At 37.8% G+C, this 15,167-nt stretch overlaps 1 protein-coding gene across 2 annotated transcripts in view; it reads right to left on the minus strand.

Annotated features, from left to right (window-relative positions):
- Positions 1-237: 237 nt before the first annotated feature.
- The window catches only part of ELP2 (elongator acetyltransferase complex subunit 2), a 43,465-nt gene continuing 28,535 nt past the window's right edge, over positions 238-15,167 (minus strand). For both annotated transcript variants that reach the window (XM_039238883.1, XM_039238882.1), the window contains exons 18-22: positions 8,833-9,025; positions 7,358-7,479; positions 6,231-6,364; positions 4,916-5,029; positions 238-788 (exon numbers count right to left, since the gene is read on the minus strand). In XM_039238883.1, coding sequence (XP_039094814.1) covers positions 632-788; positions 4,916-5,029; positions 6,231-6,364; positions 7,358-7,479; positions 8,833-9,025 — 720 coding nt within the window. In that variant the 3' untranslated portion in view covers positions 238-631. The remainder of the gene's footprint in view (positions 789-4,915; positions 5,030-6,230; positions 6,365-7,357; positions 7,480-8,832; positions 9,026-15,167) is intronic.

Below are 15,167 nucleotides of genomic sequence, written 5' to 3' on the forward strand. Positions count from 1 at the left end.
TGACAGAACTCCACTCTTCAGCCCCTACGTCTATCAGTGTAAATGTCAGGATATTCTGCTTCAAGTCAAACCATAAAAGAAGAATCTATGTACTTCTGAAGAAGTCATCACTGCAGTTCAAACTCACAACCGCCTGCCAAATTCCTAGAATGGTTGGGGTGTACCGGAAGGGAGGGTCAAGTTATTTACAAAAACAGTTAAAAACTGTTAACATTACAAAAAATGTTAAAAAAGGAATCTGGGTTTTATCTCTTTTTATTTTCTATGTCCTCCCTTTGAAGGGGGTAATAAACAATGAAATGTCCCAAAGACGGGCATATGAAAAGAAAAGGCCCCAAATAACACAAAATTAGGCAAACTCAGTCACAAAGAACACGGTTCTTAATCTGAACACAGGGATGCAGATCTGGATGCCCGACGGTGTGGGCCAGGTTCCAAGGGTGTGTGCATATGCACATCTGTGACGAGAGTCTGCAGCTGCCACCACATTTCAAAGGGTCTGTGACCCAGTACTACTGCAGTAGGACTTAAAAATGAAAACCAATGAGATTATGAGGTAAAGAAAGTCCTCTATTTACATGATAAATATCTTAAGACATCAGTGTCTACATGACTGTAGTTGTTAGGTCTGTTACAGCGCACATCTGTTAACTCTGTGCATCTTCACAGTATGATCTTCCCCACAACTTGCAAAGTGTAACCACTCAGCGCCTTCTGTTCCGTTCTGTTCAGTTTTCCCATTACAATTCTTCCAGCATAATTTTTTGATAGCAAGTGTATGACTTTGGCTAAAACAAAGATAGAGAGATCATGAAATAAATGTATGCATGCTGTGACTACAAAATATTTTACCTACATATTACTATCTCCTTGCTATCAATGGTAACATGAATGGAAATCAAAACCTGAACATCAAAATGTACAGGTTTTACAAAAAGCAGAGTCCGACCTATAAACACAGAGAACAAACTGATGGTTGTCAGATGGGTGTGGGGTGGAGGGTTGGCCAGAATGGATGAAGGGGACAGGGAGATATGGGATTCCAGGGATTAAATGAATAAGTCACAGGAATAAAAGGCACAGTGTAAGGAATACAGCCAACAGTACAGTAACAGTGACGTAAAAGGGCAGATGGGATCTACACTTGTGGTGAACACAGCATGATGTATAAACTAAGTTTACAACTGAAACTAATGTAACACGTGCATGTCAACTACACACAAATGAAAAAAAATGGTGAAAAAAATTTTTTTAATTACGGGTTTTAAAATACCATCACTAATACTTTTGCAATTTTATTCTAACCTTGCAAACATCTTACTCTATTTACTTAAAACTATCATACTAAATATCTTACTGACAAAGGACACCACCAGTGAGATACAGACAACAAATTTCTGTCAAATTTTGTTTCAATGATCAGTGGAATTCATGAGATGGCTATTAAAATCAGTCTTCCAGGTAACAATACTAAACGAGTTTCTTTTTTTAAAGAATTCTAACTTTTCAACACAGTCTAGATTATTTTATTCACTTGACATCCCTGTGACACAGATGAAACTCTTACTCACTTGTTTACTGCTGGGTAGGGAAAGATAATGAAAGATTTAATAAACTGCCCAATGAAACAACCTTGGACTTCAATGTGACCTCTAACTGCATGACCTTGGACAAGACACTCCTATTAATGTCCCCTCAACCCCATGACAGGCCTAGAATGCTACAATAGGTTATTAACAAATCCCTAGGATTATTTAACACCCTCTACAAATTTAACCTGCAAATTAGATCTCTGAACCAAGGAAGAATAAAGTAAAAACTTAAATAGGATTACGGCAGTAAACCCTGAAACCACCAGAGCATACAAATTATACTTTCAGGTGTTGAGAGCCCACATGTCACCAGATCCACTCTCAGCACTAAAGGTAGGAATGAAATATAACCTTGAGGTAATGAAACACATTTAAAAATCAGCACATCAGAGCCTACACAACCACATGACTGTGAGAACCTGCAAGGGGCCACCCTGGATGTTACACACATCTCAACAACCCTGTCGTACAGTAGTAATGCCTTCCTCACAGTCTTCGCAAGGTGATGCTTCCATCCTATGCAGGCTAGGACCTGAGCTATCTCAATGCTACTGACCCTTCCGTGAGCTTGAATCTCATTACTGAAGGCAGTCAAGAGTCATCTGGAGATGAGCTTTACAAATAAAATCAGCTGAACTTAAGAAAAAAAGTGATCAAGGGGCGCCTGGGTGGCTTAGTCGGTTAAGCGTCCGACTTTCGCTTAGGTCATGATTTCACGGTTCGTGGGTTCGAGCCCCGCGTCGGGCTCTGTGCTGACTGCCAGCTCAGAGCCTGGAGCCTGTTTCAGTCTGTGACTCCCTCTCTCTCTGACCCTCCCCTGCTCACGCTGTCTCTCTCTCTCTCTCCTAGAAATAAATAAAAATATTAAAAAAAAAAAAAAAAGAAAAGAAAAAAGTGATCAAATAAGTACAGCTATAAAAGGTATTACAATTAGAATCACTGTAAGTTGGTTCTGAACACAATTACTAAAGATAAGTTCCAAAAATATTTTTTTTATTTAAAAAAAAATTTTTTTTAATGTTTTATTTCTAGGAGAGAGAGAGAGAGAGAGAGAGAGAGAAAGACAGTGTGAGCAGGGGAGGGTCAGAGAGAGAGGGAGTGACAGACTCTGAAACAGGCTCCAGACTCTGAGCTGGCAGTCAGCACAGAGCCCGACACGGGGCCCAAACCCACGAACCACGAGATCATGACCTAAGTGAAAGTTGGACGCTTAACCGACTAAGCCACCCAGGCGCCCCAAGATCCAAAAATATTTGAAGTGACACAAACATCACCAGAATCTCATGTTACTGATAATATTAAAGATCTCTCATTTCATTAGAGGAATGCTTTGAAGTAGCGACATATTACTGAAACAAGTATATATAATACAGGTGACCCTTAAACAACACAGGTTTGAACTGCGCGGGTCCCCTTATACACAGATTTGTTTCAAGTCACACAGCACAGTTTTGTAAATGTATTTTTTCTTATGTTTTCTTAGTAACATTTTCTTTTCCCTAGCTTACTTTATTGTAATAACACAGTACCTAATACATCATACAAAATAAGGGTAAATCCACTATTCATCACTAAGGCTTCCAGTCAATAGTAGGCTATTCGTAATTAAGCTTTTGTGGAGTCGAATGGTACACACGTTTGTTCAAGGACCGCTTGTATACTGCTTCCCAGGGGAGCTACTTTGAGGAACAGTACTTATTTAGCTATATAAGCTTTAAGACGGTGAGTTTCTTCTTCTTCTTCTTTTTTTTTTTTTTTTTGGTAATACTCTTTAAATCTAGCATACTAATAGGAGCGAGCACCATAGGCAGGGCAGGGTGAAAGGAAAGAAAAGAGAAGGGAGGGGGACCATGAAGAGAGAAAATTTCAAATGCCTGGAAAATGGAATTTCACTGAAGTATCCCCTTCTTTAGTAAGCAACAGCATGACTATTTCAACTGCTAAACTCAGCATCAGAGAGGCGGGAGAGAAACAGAAGGGCAGCAGGAGTAAAGAGAGATCACATTTTAACAAATGTAATTACTATGAGCTCTGACATACTTTGCTAGGAGACACACTCCCCTGGATGAAATATCGTGTAAAAGACACGTGTCTCACTGGCCTTTCTCCATCAAGCCCATCACTTTCATCATATTTGGAACTGTATTTGAAATTCTATTTTGAACAGTTTGCATATATGAAGGTTGAAGGATACTTTAAAAATCTGACAGAATGAGGTTACTGACTTTGTGATAATTTAGACATGGTTAAAGTGTAAGATGGATTAAAATTAGATTAGAAAACGATCCTGCTGTCTAGGTGGGTGAGGGTGGGGAGAAGGTTGTAAATGACAGGTGCTCTAAACCAGCAGGAGGCAACGGCCTATGCCCAGGGCAGGAGGCTCAGGGAGCACTTCCTGGGCTTGAAAACAGTCATGTAGCTTTGAGGGACACTAGATAGTCTGCTCCCTCAGGGTATCAGAGCTGATATGTTCAAACAAGATGAGGCGAGCAAAACACAGTCTACAACATCTCAAAATATCACCAAGACATTTAACCCAATTTTATTAAAAATCTACCAAAGTCACATTCTAGACTACTTCATCATGAAAATCATTCATCTCAAATGTGTTGTGTATAAAGACAGTATTACACAACAAGCAATCTGTTGAAGTAAACTTTTAAAAACCAAGTGTAATACAGTAGCAAGCCTCAATCTCAAGAGACTGCCGCAGAGCACAGAAGTACCACTTAGTGTAAGCACCGTAAACAGATTTGTGTTCCTCTCCATGTAAGTGTGGCATCAATTTGCCACTGAAGACAAACATTATATGATCTCACTTACATATGGAATCTTTTTTAAAAAATAAAAACAAACTCATGGAAAAAGAGATCAGATTTATGGTTACCAGATGCAGAGGGTGGGGAGAAGGAAAATCAGAGACAGGTGGTCAAAAGGTACAAACTCCCGACTGTAAGACAGTACGTTCTAGGGACGGAATGTACGACATGATGACTACAGAGGGAACACTACTGGATGATGTACATCCTAAGAGCTCTCATCACAAGGAGAGATTTTTTTTCCCTTTATTCTTCTTTCTCTTCTTTTGACATACATATCTACACCAACAGACGGATTAAGTTGAACTTATAGTGGTAACCATTTCACAGCGTATGTAAATCTGGCTGTACCCCTTAAACATACACAGTGACGTATGTCATTACTTCTCAATACAACTGGGAAAAAAATCATTAAAAACTCAGTGCTTCACAACAAATATAATTATAATTTGTAGAATTATAACAATATCTAATCTGATGGAAGCAAAAATAGTAAGAAAATACCTTTGACTTGTTTCTACACAGTGGGTCCAGTCATTTATTTCTGGAACTTGATCAGTTTTTTTCCAAGTGTATAAACAAATCTTTCCACATTCTAATCCTACTGCAACAACGTATCTGTTTTTAAGGGAGGAGAGGACAGTGATTAATTAGCATGAATTTCTGTTATTTCCATCATCACATCAACATTCCAAAGTATTTTTAAAAATTTTTTAATGTTTATTTATTTTTGAGAGAGAGAGAGAGCACACAAGGGAGGAAGGGCAGAGAGAGAGGGTGACGCAGAATCTGAAGCAGGCTCCAGGCTCTAAGCTGTCCTCACAGAGCCCGATGCGGGGCTCAAACCCACAAACCGCGAGATCATGACCTGAGCCAAAGTTGGACGCTTAACTGACTGAGTCACCCAGGCGCCCCATAAAGTATTTCTTTACAGTGTTCCCAACCATCTGTGGGGACGACTGAGTGGCTCAGTCGGTTGACTGTCTGACTTTTGGTTTTGGCTGAGGTCATGATCTCACAGTTTGTTAGTTCAAGACCCCCATTGGGCTCTGTGCTGACAGTGCAGAGCCTGCTTAGAATTTCCTCTCCCTCTCTCTCTATACCTACCCTGTCTGCTTTCTCTGTGTGTGTGTGTAAAATAAACAAACTTCAAATATAAAAAGGATGTTAGTTAATATTTACTTATTTTGAGACAAAGAGAGAAAGCGTGTGTGCACATGCATGCACGAAGGAGGAGCAGAGGGAGAGGGAGAATCCCAAGCAGGTTCCATGCTGTCAGCACAAAGTCCGACACGGGGCTCCACGCGAGGCTTGGTTTCAAGAACCATGAAATCATGACCTAAGCTGAAATCAAGGGTCAGATGCTTAACCGACTAAGCCACCCAGGTGCGCTCAAAAGGCTCTATTTAAAAGTGCCAGCCCACGAGACCGAGCACTGCTCTAGAGCCTCCTCCCTACCAAGGGTGCCCCAAGTCCTCCCCCTGTGCCCTGCTGGCGGAGCCCACAAGCCAGTGCTGCCCCGGCTGGCTGCAGGCGTCCGTGTTCTATCTACTGCAGATGTTACTGAGAAAGCAGCACGGTTCTAAATTTGGTGACATATGAATCTCTGAGCCACACTCCCAATCCCCATTTTCCCACTCTGAGTATCATCAAGTACTGTCAAGTTAACAATTCTTATGAGAAACATAAGCATTATGAAAAAACAAATAGCAACTTGGAAGCTAAGAGAAACCATGAATTAAAGTATAAGAGGGCTACATATTAAGAAACCAAGTGGTCGTAACAAAAACTTACAACAAAGCCCCACCCAAAGACTGACCGTTGAGCAAGGTTAAGCATGGGGCAGACACTGACAGCTGTCACCGCTCCACCCACATCCAGGACAGAGGAACAGGGGCCAATGCTGTGCTCGACGGAGTCATCACTGGAGTCACACTCCCCCCAGGCAACCACCTAACACAGACAGACCAAACTCTGTGAAAATTTCCAGCAATGCACTAGAGTATCGATGGCATAGATAATACAAAATATTCGCTCTAGCATTAAAAAAAAACAAACAAAAAACGCCCCAGTTACATTTGTGGATTACATTCCAGGATTTTAGAGTATTTCAGAATATTTCAAGCATCACAGAGACACAGGTCTCTGAGTCCTCAACTACCTAACTGTGCTGGTCCAAAGATGGATGCTCCCTGCCCAGAGACCAGAGAAGGTCTAGCATGCTCTGTACGCTCAGGAAACCAGTTCTGATCCAGGGAGAGTCCACTGGTCACGTCCTCACCAAGAAGCTCATGCACATCTCCCAGAAGTTACCACACAATGTATGGGGACCAATCAAGCCCTGGGTTTTCCCCTACACATCGCCGGCACTCAGGGAACTCAGTGGTCAAGAGGACCTAATCTTGACGATAACTGTGTAAGAAATGAGGCTTCCCTGGAAGCTCTCACTTCCAGGGGGTGGGACTGGTCACACAGAAGAGAAAGGGAAGTGGACAACAGCTGCAAAATGCAGGACCAAAGCAAGATTCCAAGCAGAAGGCTCTGTCGAAGCATACAGAAGTGCAATACAGAAAGGCAATTATCATTATAGAAAAAAAGTTTAATTCCTAAGAATACAAAAAGAAAAGGAACTATTTTGCTCCATATGCCTGTCCATCCCCTCCTGCTCTCCTAGTTAGTCTTGGACCATTTAATTTACTACTTCTCTCTCACTGGGGCCATTTCATGTGTCTGAAAGACCTTCTTTTCATATTGGATATTTTGGAGACATGTATTTGTACAATTTAACGAGAAAAGCCTTTTTAATGCCTGCATATGAAACATACACAAGAGACAACATCTATCTTTAAAAACTGTACCAGAAAGTCAGGATTATGTGTCTTCTATCCAAGCATCCCTATAATATTATTTTACATTTGAAAAAATACAAAGTTAAAAAAAAATTACCTTTTTGTCCCGACTCCCAGTGAAGAAATACTTGCTATCGGGACTCCAATCACAAGACCAAATAATTCTACTGTGCACAGCAGTTATCTTATTGGTGAAGGCGAAAAGGCTGAAAATGGGGTCTGAAAGAATGAACATACACACCGCTCACAAGGCAGACAGAAATCCAAGTTTTTAATCGTTAGAAATCTATGTTTATGTGCCATATACGTCACCCCCTGTAGTAATCAATTACACACTGACTCTGGCAACAGCCCACGGCTCGCAGCTGACCCTCAACAGAAAGCTATGGGCGTATAGTTTTTCTGGTAGGGAACGATTTTATATTACTAGTCACTCTCAAGTGACAGATGGCAACCATCTTCCAGGCACTGAACTGAAGGTTCCACTTAGGTCCAAGAAAGAAGCCTGAGCAAATTGACTTTACTCAGGGTGTAGCCAGATTCACATATATGGCAAAAAGATTAATGTACTCTTAAAAAACAACAACAAATGAAAACCTTAAAAAGTCTTTTCCCTTATAAGATTTAAATGTAAGGTAACTTCTAGCCCTTATATGGACTAAACCTAAAACACATTAATTACTTATAAAGAGGGAAGAGGAATGCACCTATTAATTCATAATCCATAAAAATACAATAGTTTATGGATAAATTTTTGGTATCATGTTAACTTTTTAAAATTACTAGATGCAAAAGGAGTCAGTCTGTTCTAACATATAATGTTCAGTATGAGTCAGTCTCTAAAATACAAGGAACTAAGAGACTATGAATATCACAAGATAGAAGTGCACGCAAGTTCTATCAATGGAAAAATTAAAACAGAATTAAGTAACAAAGATATTTTAAATACTCTCTAGATTTTACCCAAAGAAACCGGGAGAATACAAACAGGCCATGCTCCAACAACACAGGGTTTTTTTTCCCTTTTGTTTTTATTTTATGCTAGGCTCAAGGTAGAATGCAGGTAGGTATTAACATCCTGTCCACGGGCCACAGTATTCACAGAAGGATACCTAAAATGCCGTTCCTTATCATCAAAGTGATAGGAGAAAGTATGAAAAGGGTAAAAATAATGTCCTTTTAAGTTTCATAATTTAATCGCATCTTCATTAATGCTGTCCCATAAAATCCTAGCTCAAAATATGCTATCCATTTGGTTTTATGCTGGCATTTTGTAACCATCCACAAAATCTGTATTTTTTAAATATTTTTGTGTTTTAACAGAGACGTCTGAACACATGCCACCCTGACTATATCATCACAGGGAAGTCAACTCAAGGATTATCTGCATTTAAATCTTACAAGGAAGGTCAAGTCTTCCTCAGTTATAACACAACTATGAAAGATTTCCTAACAGAGACTCTGCTCCTCACCTTGTTATCATTTCTATTCCTCTTCACCTAGCAGCTACTCAAGGGAGACAAGATGGACACAAGTGTTTCACTAGTAATCTCCAATCGGAAGCCACTTTACCTAACTCAGGGGAGACGGTGTCCTGCCTCTTCCACAGTGACCAAGTTCGATCTCTGGAAACAGCTAGTAAGAACTTGTCGTTAGGTGAGAAGGCCATCTGTGTGACAGTCAAACTGTGGAAAACTAAATTCTGCACCTGCTTCCAAGATGTAGTGTTCCAAAGAATGATAGCTGCATGCTCTTTCTTAGCAGCCTGTAGGATAGAGATGAAACAAACAATTCAAGTTGAAATGAACTGAAAAAAAAAGCACATTTTTAAAAATTATATATTTTTTCTATGGGCATATTTTATGTATATGTATAAACGGGAAAAAAATTCTGAGGAGATACACACTACAAACCTTGGGAAGAGGAAGACTGGGACTAAAAGGTGACTCATCAGAGACTGGCATTGTCATCACAGAGTCTCAACACTTTATAAGAAGAATATATTTGTGTATTAACTGTATAATTAGTAGTTTTGAGGCTTTCACTTCTGGTCAATATGATGGAATAACAGGGACTGACTGTGGTATGACAGAAATAAAAAAAAAAAAAAAAACTAGACACTATACCTGAAAATAACAGCATTCCAAAATATGAGATACCTGGTAACAGCACTGATCTCTCAGAGACAAAATGAAACTCAGAGTGGAAAAACAAAAAGAAAAAGAAAAGACCATCACTAAACTCTAGAACAACTTTAAGCAGCAACATATAAGTATACCTAAGAGTCTCCCAAGAAGATAAAAAGAAAAAAATGCTTAAAAAGATAATGGCTGAATTTTTCAAAATTTGATAGAAACAATGAACCTACAGATCCAAGAGGTTCCATAAAAACCCAGCACAGAAAACATGAAGAAAATTATTGTTTAAAAATCAGCCATAAAAAAAATGTAGTTGGAGGGGAAAAACCCCATCAAAAGACAAAAAAAAATATAGCAGACTCCCATTGGAGCAATGCAAGACCAAAAAAAAAAAAAAAGAGGAACTGAAAGGAAACATCTTTAACATACTGAAAGGAAAACCAACAATTTTTTATTCCCTATAAAAATCATTCCAAAATGAAGGAGAAATATGTTTTTCCAGACAGGCAGAAGCTCAAAAAAAATTCATGACCAGCAGAAGTGCATTATAAACAATGTTAAAGAATATCCTTTAGGCAGAAGAAAATGTTATCTGTTCAAAATTTTTGTATTATTTAAATCTTTTCAAAAGATAACAGAATACTCAAAGAAAAAATGACAACAATATATAGTGTTAATTCTATGGAGAAGTGAAACAATACCACAAAGTAGCATACTTCTGTATAGTTCTTAGAATCATACCTAAAATAATGGAACATTTCTTGAAGGCAGACTATGGCAAATTAAAAATGTATAGTATAGGGGCGCCTGGGTGGCTTAGTCGGTTAAGCGTCCGACTTTCGCTTAGGTCATGATCTCGCGGTTTGTGGGTTCGAGCCCCGCGTCAGGCTCTGTGCTGACTGCCAGCTCAGAACCTGGAGCCTGTTTCAGTCTGTGACACCCTCTCTCTCTGACCCTCCCCTGCTCACGCTGTCTCTCTCTCTCTCCTAGAAATAAATAAAAATAAATAAATAAATAAATAAAAATAAAAATGTATAGTATAGGGGCACCTGGATGGCTCAGTCGGTTAAGCGTCTGACTTCAGCTCAGGTCATGATCTCATAGTTCGTGGTTTTGAGCCCCACATCGGGCTCCATACTGATAGCTAGCTCAGAGCCTGGAGCCTGCTTCAGATTCTGTGTCTCCCTCTCTTTCTGACCCTCCCCTGTTCACACTGTCTCTCTTTCTCAGAAATAAATAAAACATTACAAAAAAAATTTTTTAATGCATAGTATAAAAGACAATGAATAAAATAACACAATGGTTATATGTACTAACCAAACTAAAGAAATAAAATGGACTCATAGAAAGTAATCAATTAAGCCAAAATAAGTAAAATGGAAGAAAGGACAGACCAAATAGAAAATAAATAGCAAGATGAAAGATTTAAATACATGCATATTGTTATGTTAAATGTAAAAGGTCTAATAAATACTATTAAAATGGAAGATTATCGGGCCCTGGATGGCTCAGTGGTTTAAGTGGCTGACTCTTGGTTTCAGCTCAGGTCATGATCCTGAGGTTGGTGAGTTAAGGCTCTGTATTGAGGGTGTGAAGCCTGCTTGGGATTCTCTCTCCCTCCCTCTCTGCCCCTACCCACTTGTGCGCACGCACTCTCTCGTTCAGTCTCTCTCTCTCTCAAAAATAAACAAACATTTAAAAAAAAGGAAAACTATCAAGATGAATAAAAAAGCAAGAGCTAACTGTAGGCTGCCTTTAAGAAACCCACTTGAAAATAAAAGGAAACAGGTAGCCTAAGAGCACAATGATGGAAAAAGATACAGAAGTCAAGCACTTCTCAAAAGAAAGCTGGAGTGCCTATTATAACAGTGGACAACCTAGATTTGAAAGCACAAAATACTACCAAAAATAAAGAGGATAATTCCATGATGATAAACTAACTAGTCAATTAATCAAGAAAATATAACAATCACAAATTTTTAAAATGAGAGCCTCAAAATATATAAAGCAAAAACTGAAATACAAGGATTAAAAAGATAAGCCCACAGTTATAGTCAGAGATTTCAAAATGCTACTCTCAATAAAACCGAAAGGATAAAGACTTGAACAATACTATCAACCAGTCTGACAGAATTCTTGTTTTCAGAACACCACACCCAAAAGAAACAGAATCTACATTCTTTCCAAGTGAGCATGGAAATTTACCAAGATTAAATTTCAAAGGATTCAAATCATATCATGTTCTCTGACCACAATGAAATTAAATTAGAAATCAACAGGAGAGATATTTGGAAAATACTCAGCATATGGAAATTAAATAATAAATTTCAAAATAACCTATAGTTTGACAAAATTAAAGGGAATTTTAAAAATATTTTTAGTTAAGTGAAAATGGAAACAACATATCAAGATTTATGGAATGTCTCGAAAATAATACTTAGAAATTTATAGCACTCAACATCCATATTAAAAAGAGAAACATAATCAGTAGCCTCAGTTTTAAACTTACTAAACTACAAACAAAAAAGGAAATCTAAGTAAAAGAAACAAACAGTAAAAATCAATGAAATAGAAACAAGAAAAACAGTAGAGGAAAGTTACCAAAACCAAAAGCTGAATTATTTGAAAATATCAAAAAAATCATTAGATTCCTGATCAATTCTCAGTATGCTTCCCCCACCAATAAATAAATAAATAAATAGAGGGAGAGCAAACACAAATTGCTAATAGCAGGAATAAGAATGGTAACATCACCAGAAATTCTTTAGATATTAAAAATATCTTAAGAGAATATTATGAATAACTTTATGCCAACAAATTTGACAATTCAGGTAAAAAGGACAAATTTTCTGAAGGATACAAACTACCAAAGTACCCTCAAGAAAAACTAGATAACCCAAATAGTCCTACATCTTTTGAAGACATTATATTTGTAGTTAAAACCTTCCCACAAAGAGAACTCCAGGATCAGGTGGCTTACTGAAGAATTCTCTCAAAACATTTGAAAAAGAAATAATCGGGGCTCAGTCGTTAGGCATCTAACTTTGGCTTAGGTTCTCATGGTTCGTGGGTTCAAACCCTGAGTTAAGCTCTGTGCTGACAGCTCGAAGCCTAAAGCATGCTTCAGATTCTGTGTCTCCCTCTGTCTGCCCTTCCCCTGCTCACACTCTCTCAAAAATAAATGTTAAAAAAAATTTTTTTAATAAAAAAGACTTAATACAAATTCTACACAAACTGTTCCAGAAAACTAGAGGAAGAACTATTTCAAAGAGGCTAGCATTACTTTGAAACCAAAACCAGATGAAGCCATTATAAGGAAAGAAAACTATACTGCAATATCCCTCATGTACCATACATAAAAGCTTTTGGGGCGCCTGGGTGGCTCAGTCCGTTAAGCGTCCGACTTCAGCTCAGGTCATGATCTCATGGTTCATGGGTTCGAGACCCAGGTGGGGGTCTGTGCTGACAGCTAGCTCAGAGCCTGGAGCCTGCTTCAGATTCTGTGTCTCCCTTTCTCTGATCTTCCCCTGCTCATGCTATCGCTCTCTCAGAAATAAATTTAAAAAAACATTAAAAAAATGTTTTTTAAGTTTTTAAACAAAATTTTAGTAAAGGTAAGTCCAACAGTATGTAAAAAGGTAACCTATGACAAACAGGTGGGCTTTGGTTTATTATTTGAAAACGTATGACAAACAGGAATGCAATTTTGGTTTATTATTTGAAAAACCAATTAATAAAATTCAGCATGTTAATAAATGAAAAAGGGAAAACTGTATGATGAAGAAAAAATATTTAACAGAATCTATCATCTATGATATAATGTAAATTGTAGGTAGCCTGATAAAGAAGAATCACAAAATCCATAATGGACAAAGAAGGGATGTTTTGTTCCTGAGGTGAGGAATAAGGCCAAGGATTTCTGCTATTACATTATCCAGCATTAAGACATCCTTATGGGAAAGGAAGAAATAAAACTCCTTATTCATAGATAACATAAGGGTCCATATGGGAAATGCTACAGTATCTACAATAAAGCTACAAGAATAAGTAAGTGTAGGAAGGATATTAAAATTGATAAACAAAAAGCAACATTTCCATATGTAAACAATGAATAAAATATATGAATTATGGGTAAATCTGACAAAATAGACGTAAGACCAGACACTGAAAACTACAAAACAGTCCTATTAAGATGTTAACACTGGGGAAAACTGGGTGAGAGGTAATCTATTATCTTTGCAATATTTTGTTAAATCTACAATCATTCTAAAATAAAAGGTTGACTAAAATAAAATACAATAAAATCTTTAAAAATAACATAAAATGAAGTAAAATAAAATAAAATAAAATAAAATGTTTATTTAAAAAAATCATTCCTGGGGCGCCTCAGTGGCTTAGTCAGTTAAGCATCCAACTTCGGCTCAGGTCATGATCTCATGGTTTGGGAGTTCAAGCCCCATGTCGGGCTCTGTGCTGACAGCTCAGAGCCTGGAGCCTGCTTTGGAATGTGTCTCCCTCTCTCTCATCCCTCCTCTGCTTGTGCTGTCTCTCTCTCTCTCTTGCAAAAATAAACATTTAAAAAAAAAATCAGACCTAAGAAATTAAACACTTAAATAAATGAAAGACACACTGTATTTGTGTGTCAAAAAAACCAATATCGGGGCGCCTGGGTGGCTCAGTCAGTTAAGTGTCCGACTTCGGTTCAGGTCATGATCTCACGATTCGTGGGTTCTAGCCCCACGTCGGGCTCTGTGCTGACAGCTGCTCAGAGCCTGGAACCTGCTTCAGATTCTGTGTCTCCCTCTCTCTCTGACCCTCCCCTGCTCATGCAGTCTCTCAGAAATGAATTTAAAAAAACATTTAAAAAATTTTAAAAAAAAAAACAAACCCAATATTGTTAAAACTCTCCTCAAACTGATCTATAGATTCAACGTAATCCCCAACAAAATTCCAGTAGGTATTTTTATAGAAACTGTTAAGCTGATTCTAAAATTTATGTAAAAAAGAACCTAAAATAGCCAAAATAAATTTGAAGAGAATTAGAAGATAATTACTTCCTGGTTTTGAGACATATTACAAAAAGCTATACCTATTAAAACGAATGGGAAAAAACAAAAGTCAAGAAACAGACCCACACATATATGGACAGCTGGTTTTTGACAAAGGTGCAAAAGGCAGGAAGTAAAGGGATAGTCTTTTCAACAAATAAAGATGGAACAATTGGATATCCACATGCAGAAAACCAGCTTTAACATATATTCCAGGCCAAATGCAAAAATTAATTCAAGACTTATCTTAGGTCTAAACATGAAACTTAAAATCTATGAAATTCAGAGAACCAGATGTGCAGATCCTTATAACCTAGAGTTAGGCAAGGATATCTTACTACACAAAAAGCACAACCCAATATAGGAAAAAAATTGATGTATATTAAGCTTTACCAAAACATACAACTTCTGCTCTTTGAAAAACAGGAAATGAAGATACGTCACTGGGAGTAATTACCCAAATAGCATATATCTGATACTTATATCCAGTGTATAAGAAAAATTTTCCAAACTGAGTAACAAGCAAATAATCCAATAAAGAAATGGGCAAAAAATCCAAACAGATACTTCATCAAAGAAGAAATATAGATGGGAAATTAGCACATGAAAAGATGCCCAACATCATTTGTTGTTAGGAAAATGCCAATTACCATCATAATGATATGTTACACACCTCACAGAATGGTTAAAAAGACTGACCATACTAAGTGCTGGTGAGCAG

The sequence above is a fragment of the Hyaena hyaena genome, unplaced genomic scaffold (assembly GCF_003009895.1).
Source record: "Hyaena hyaena isolate Hyena2069 unplaced genomic scaffold, ASM300989v1 scaffold_150, whole genome shotgun sequence".
NCBI classification, from domain to species: domain Eukaryota; kingdom Metazoa; phylum Chordata; class Mammalia; order Carnivora; family Hyaenidae; genus Hyaena; species Hyaena hyaena.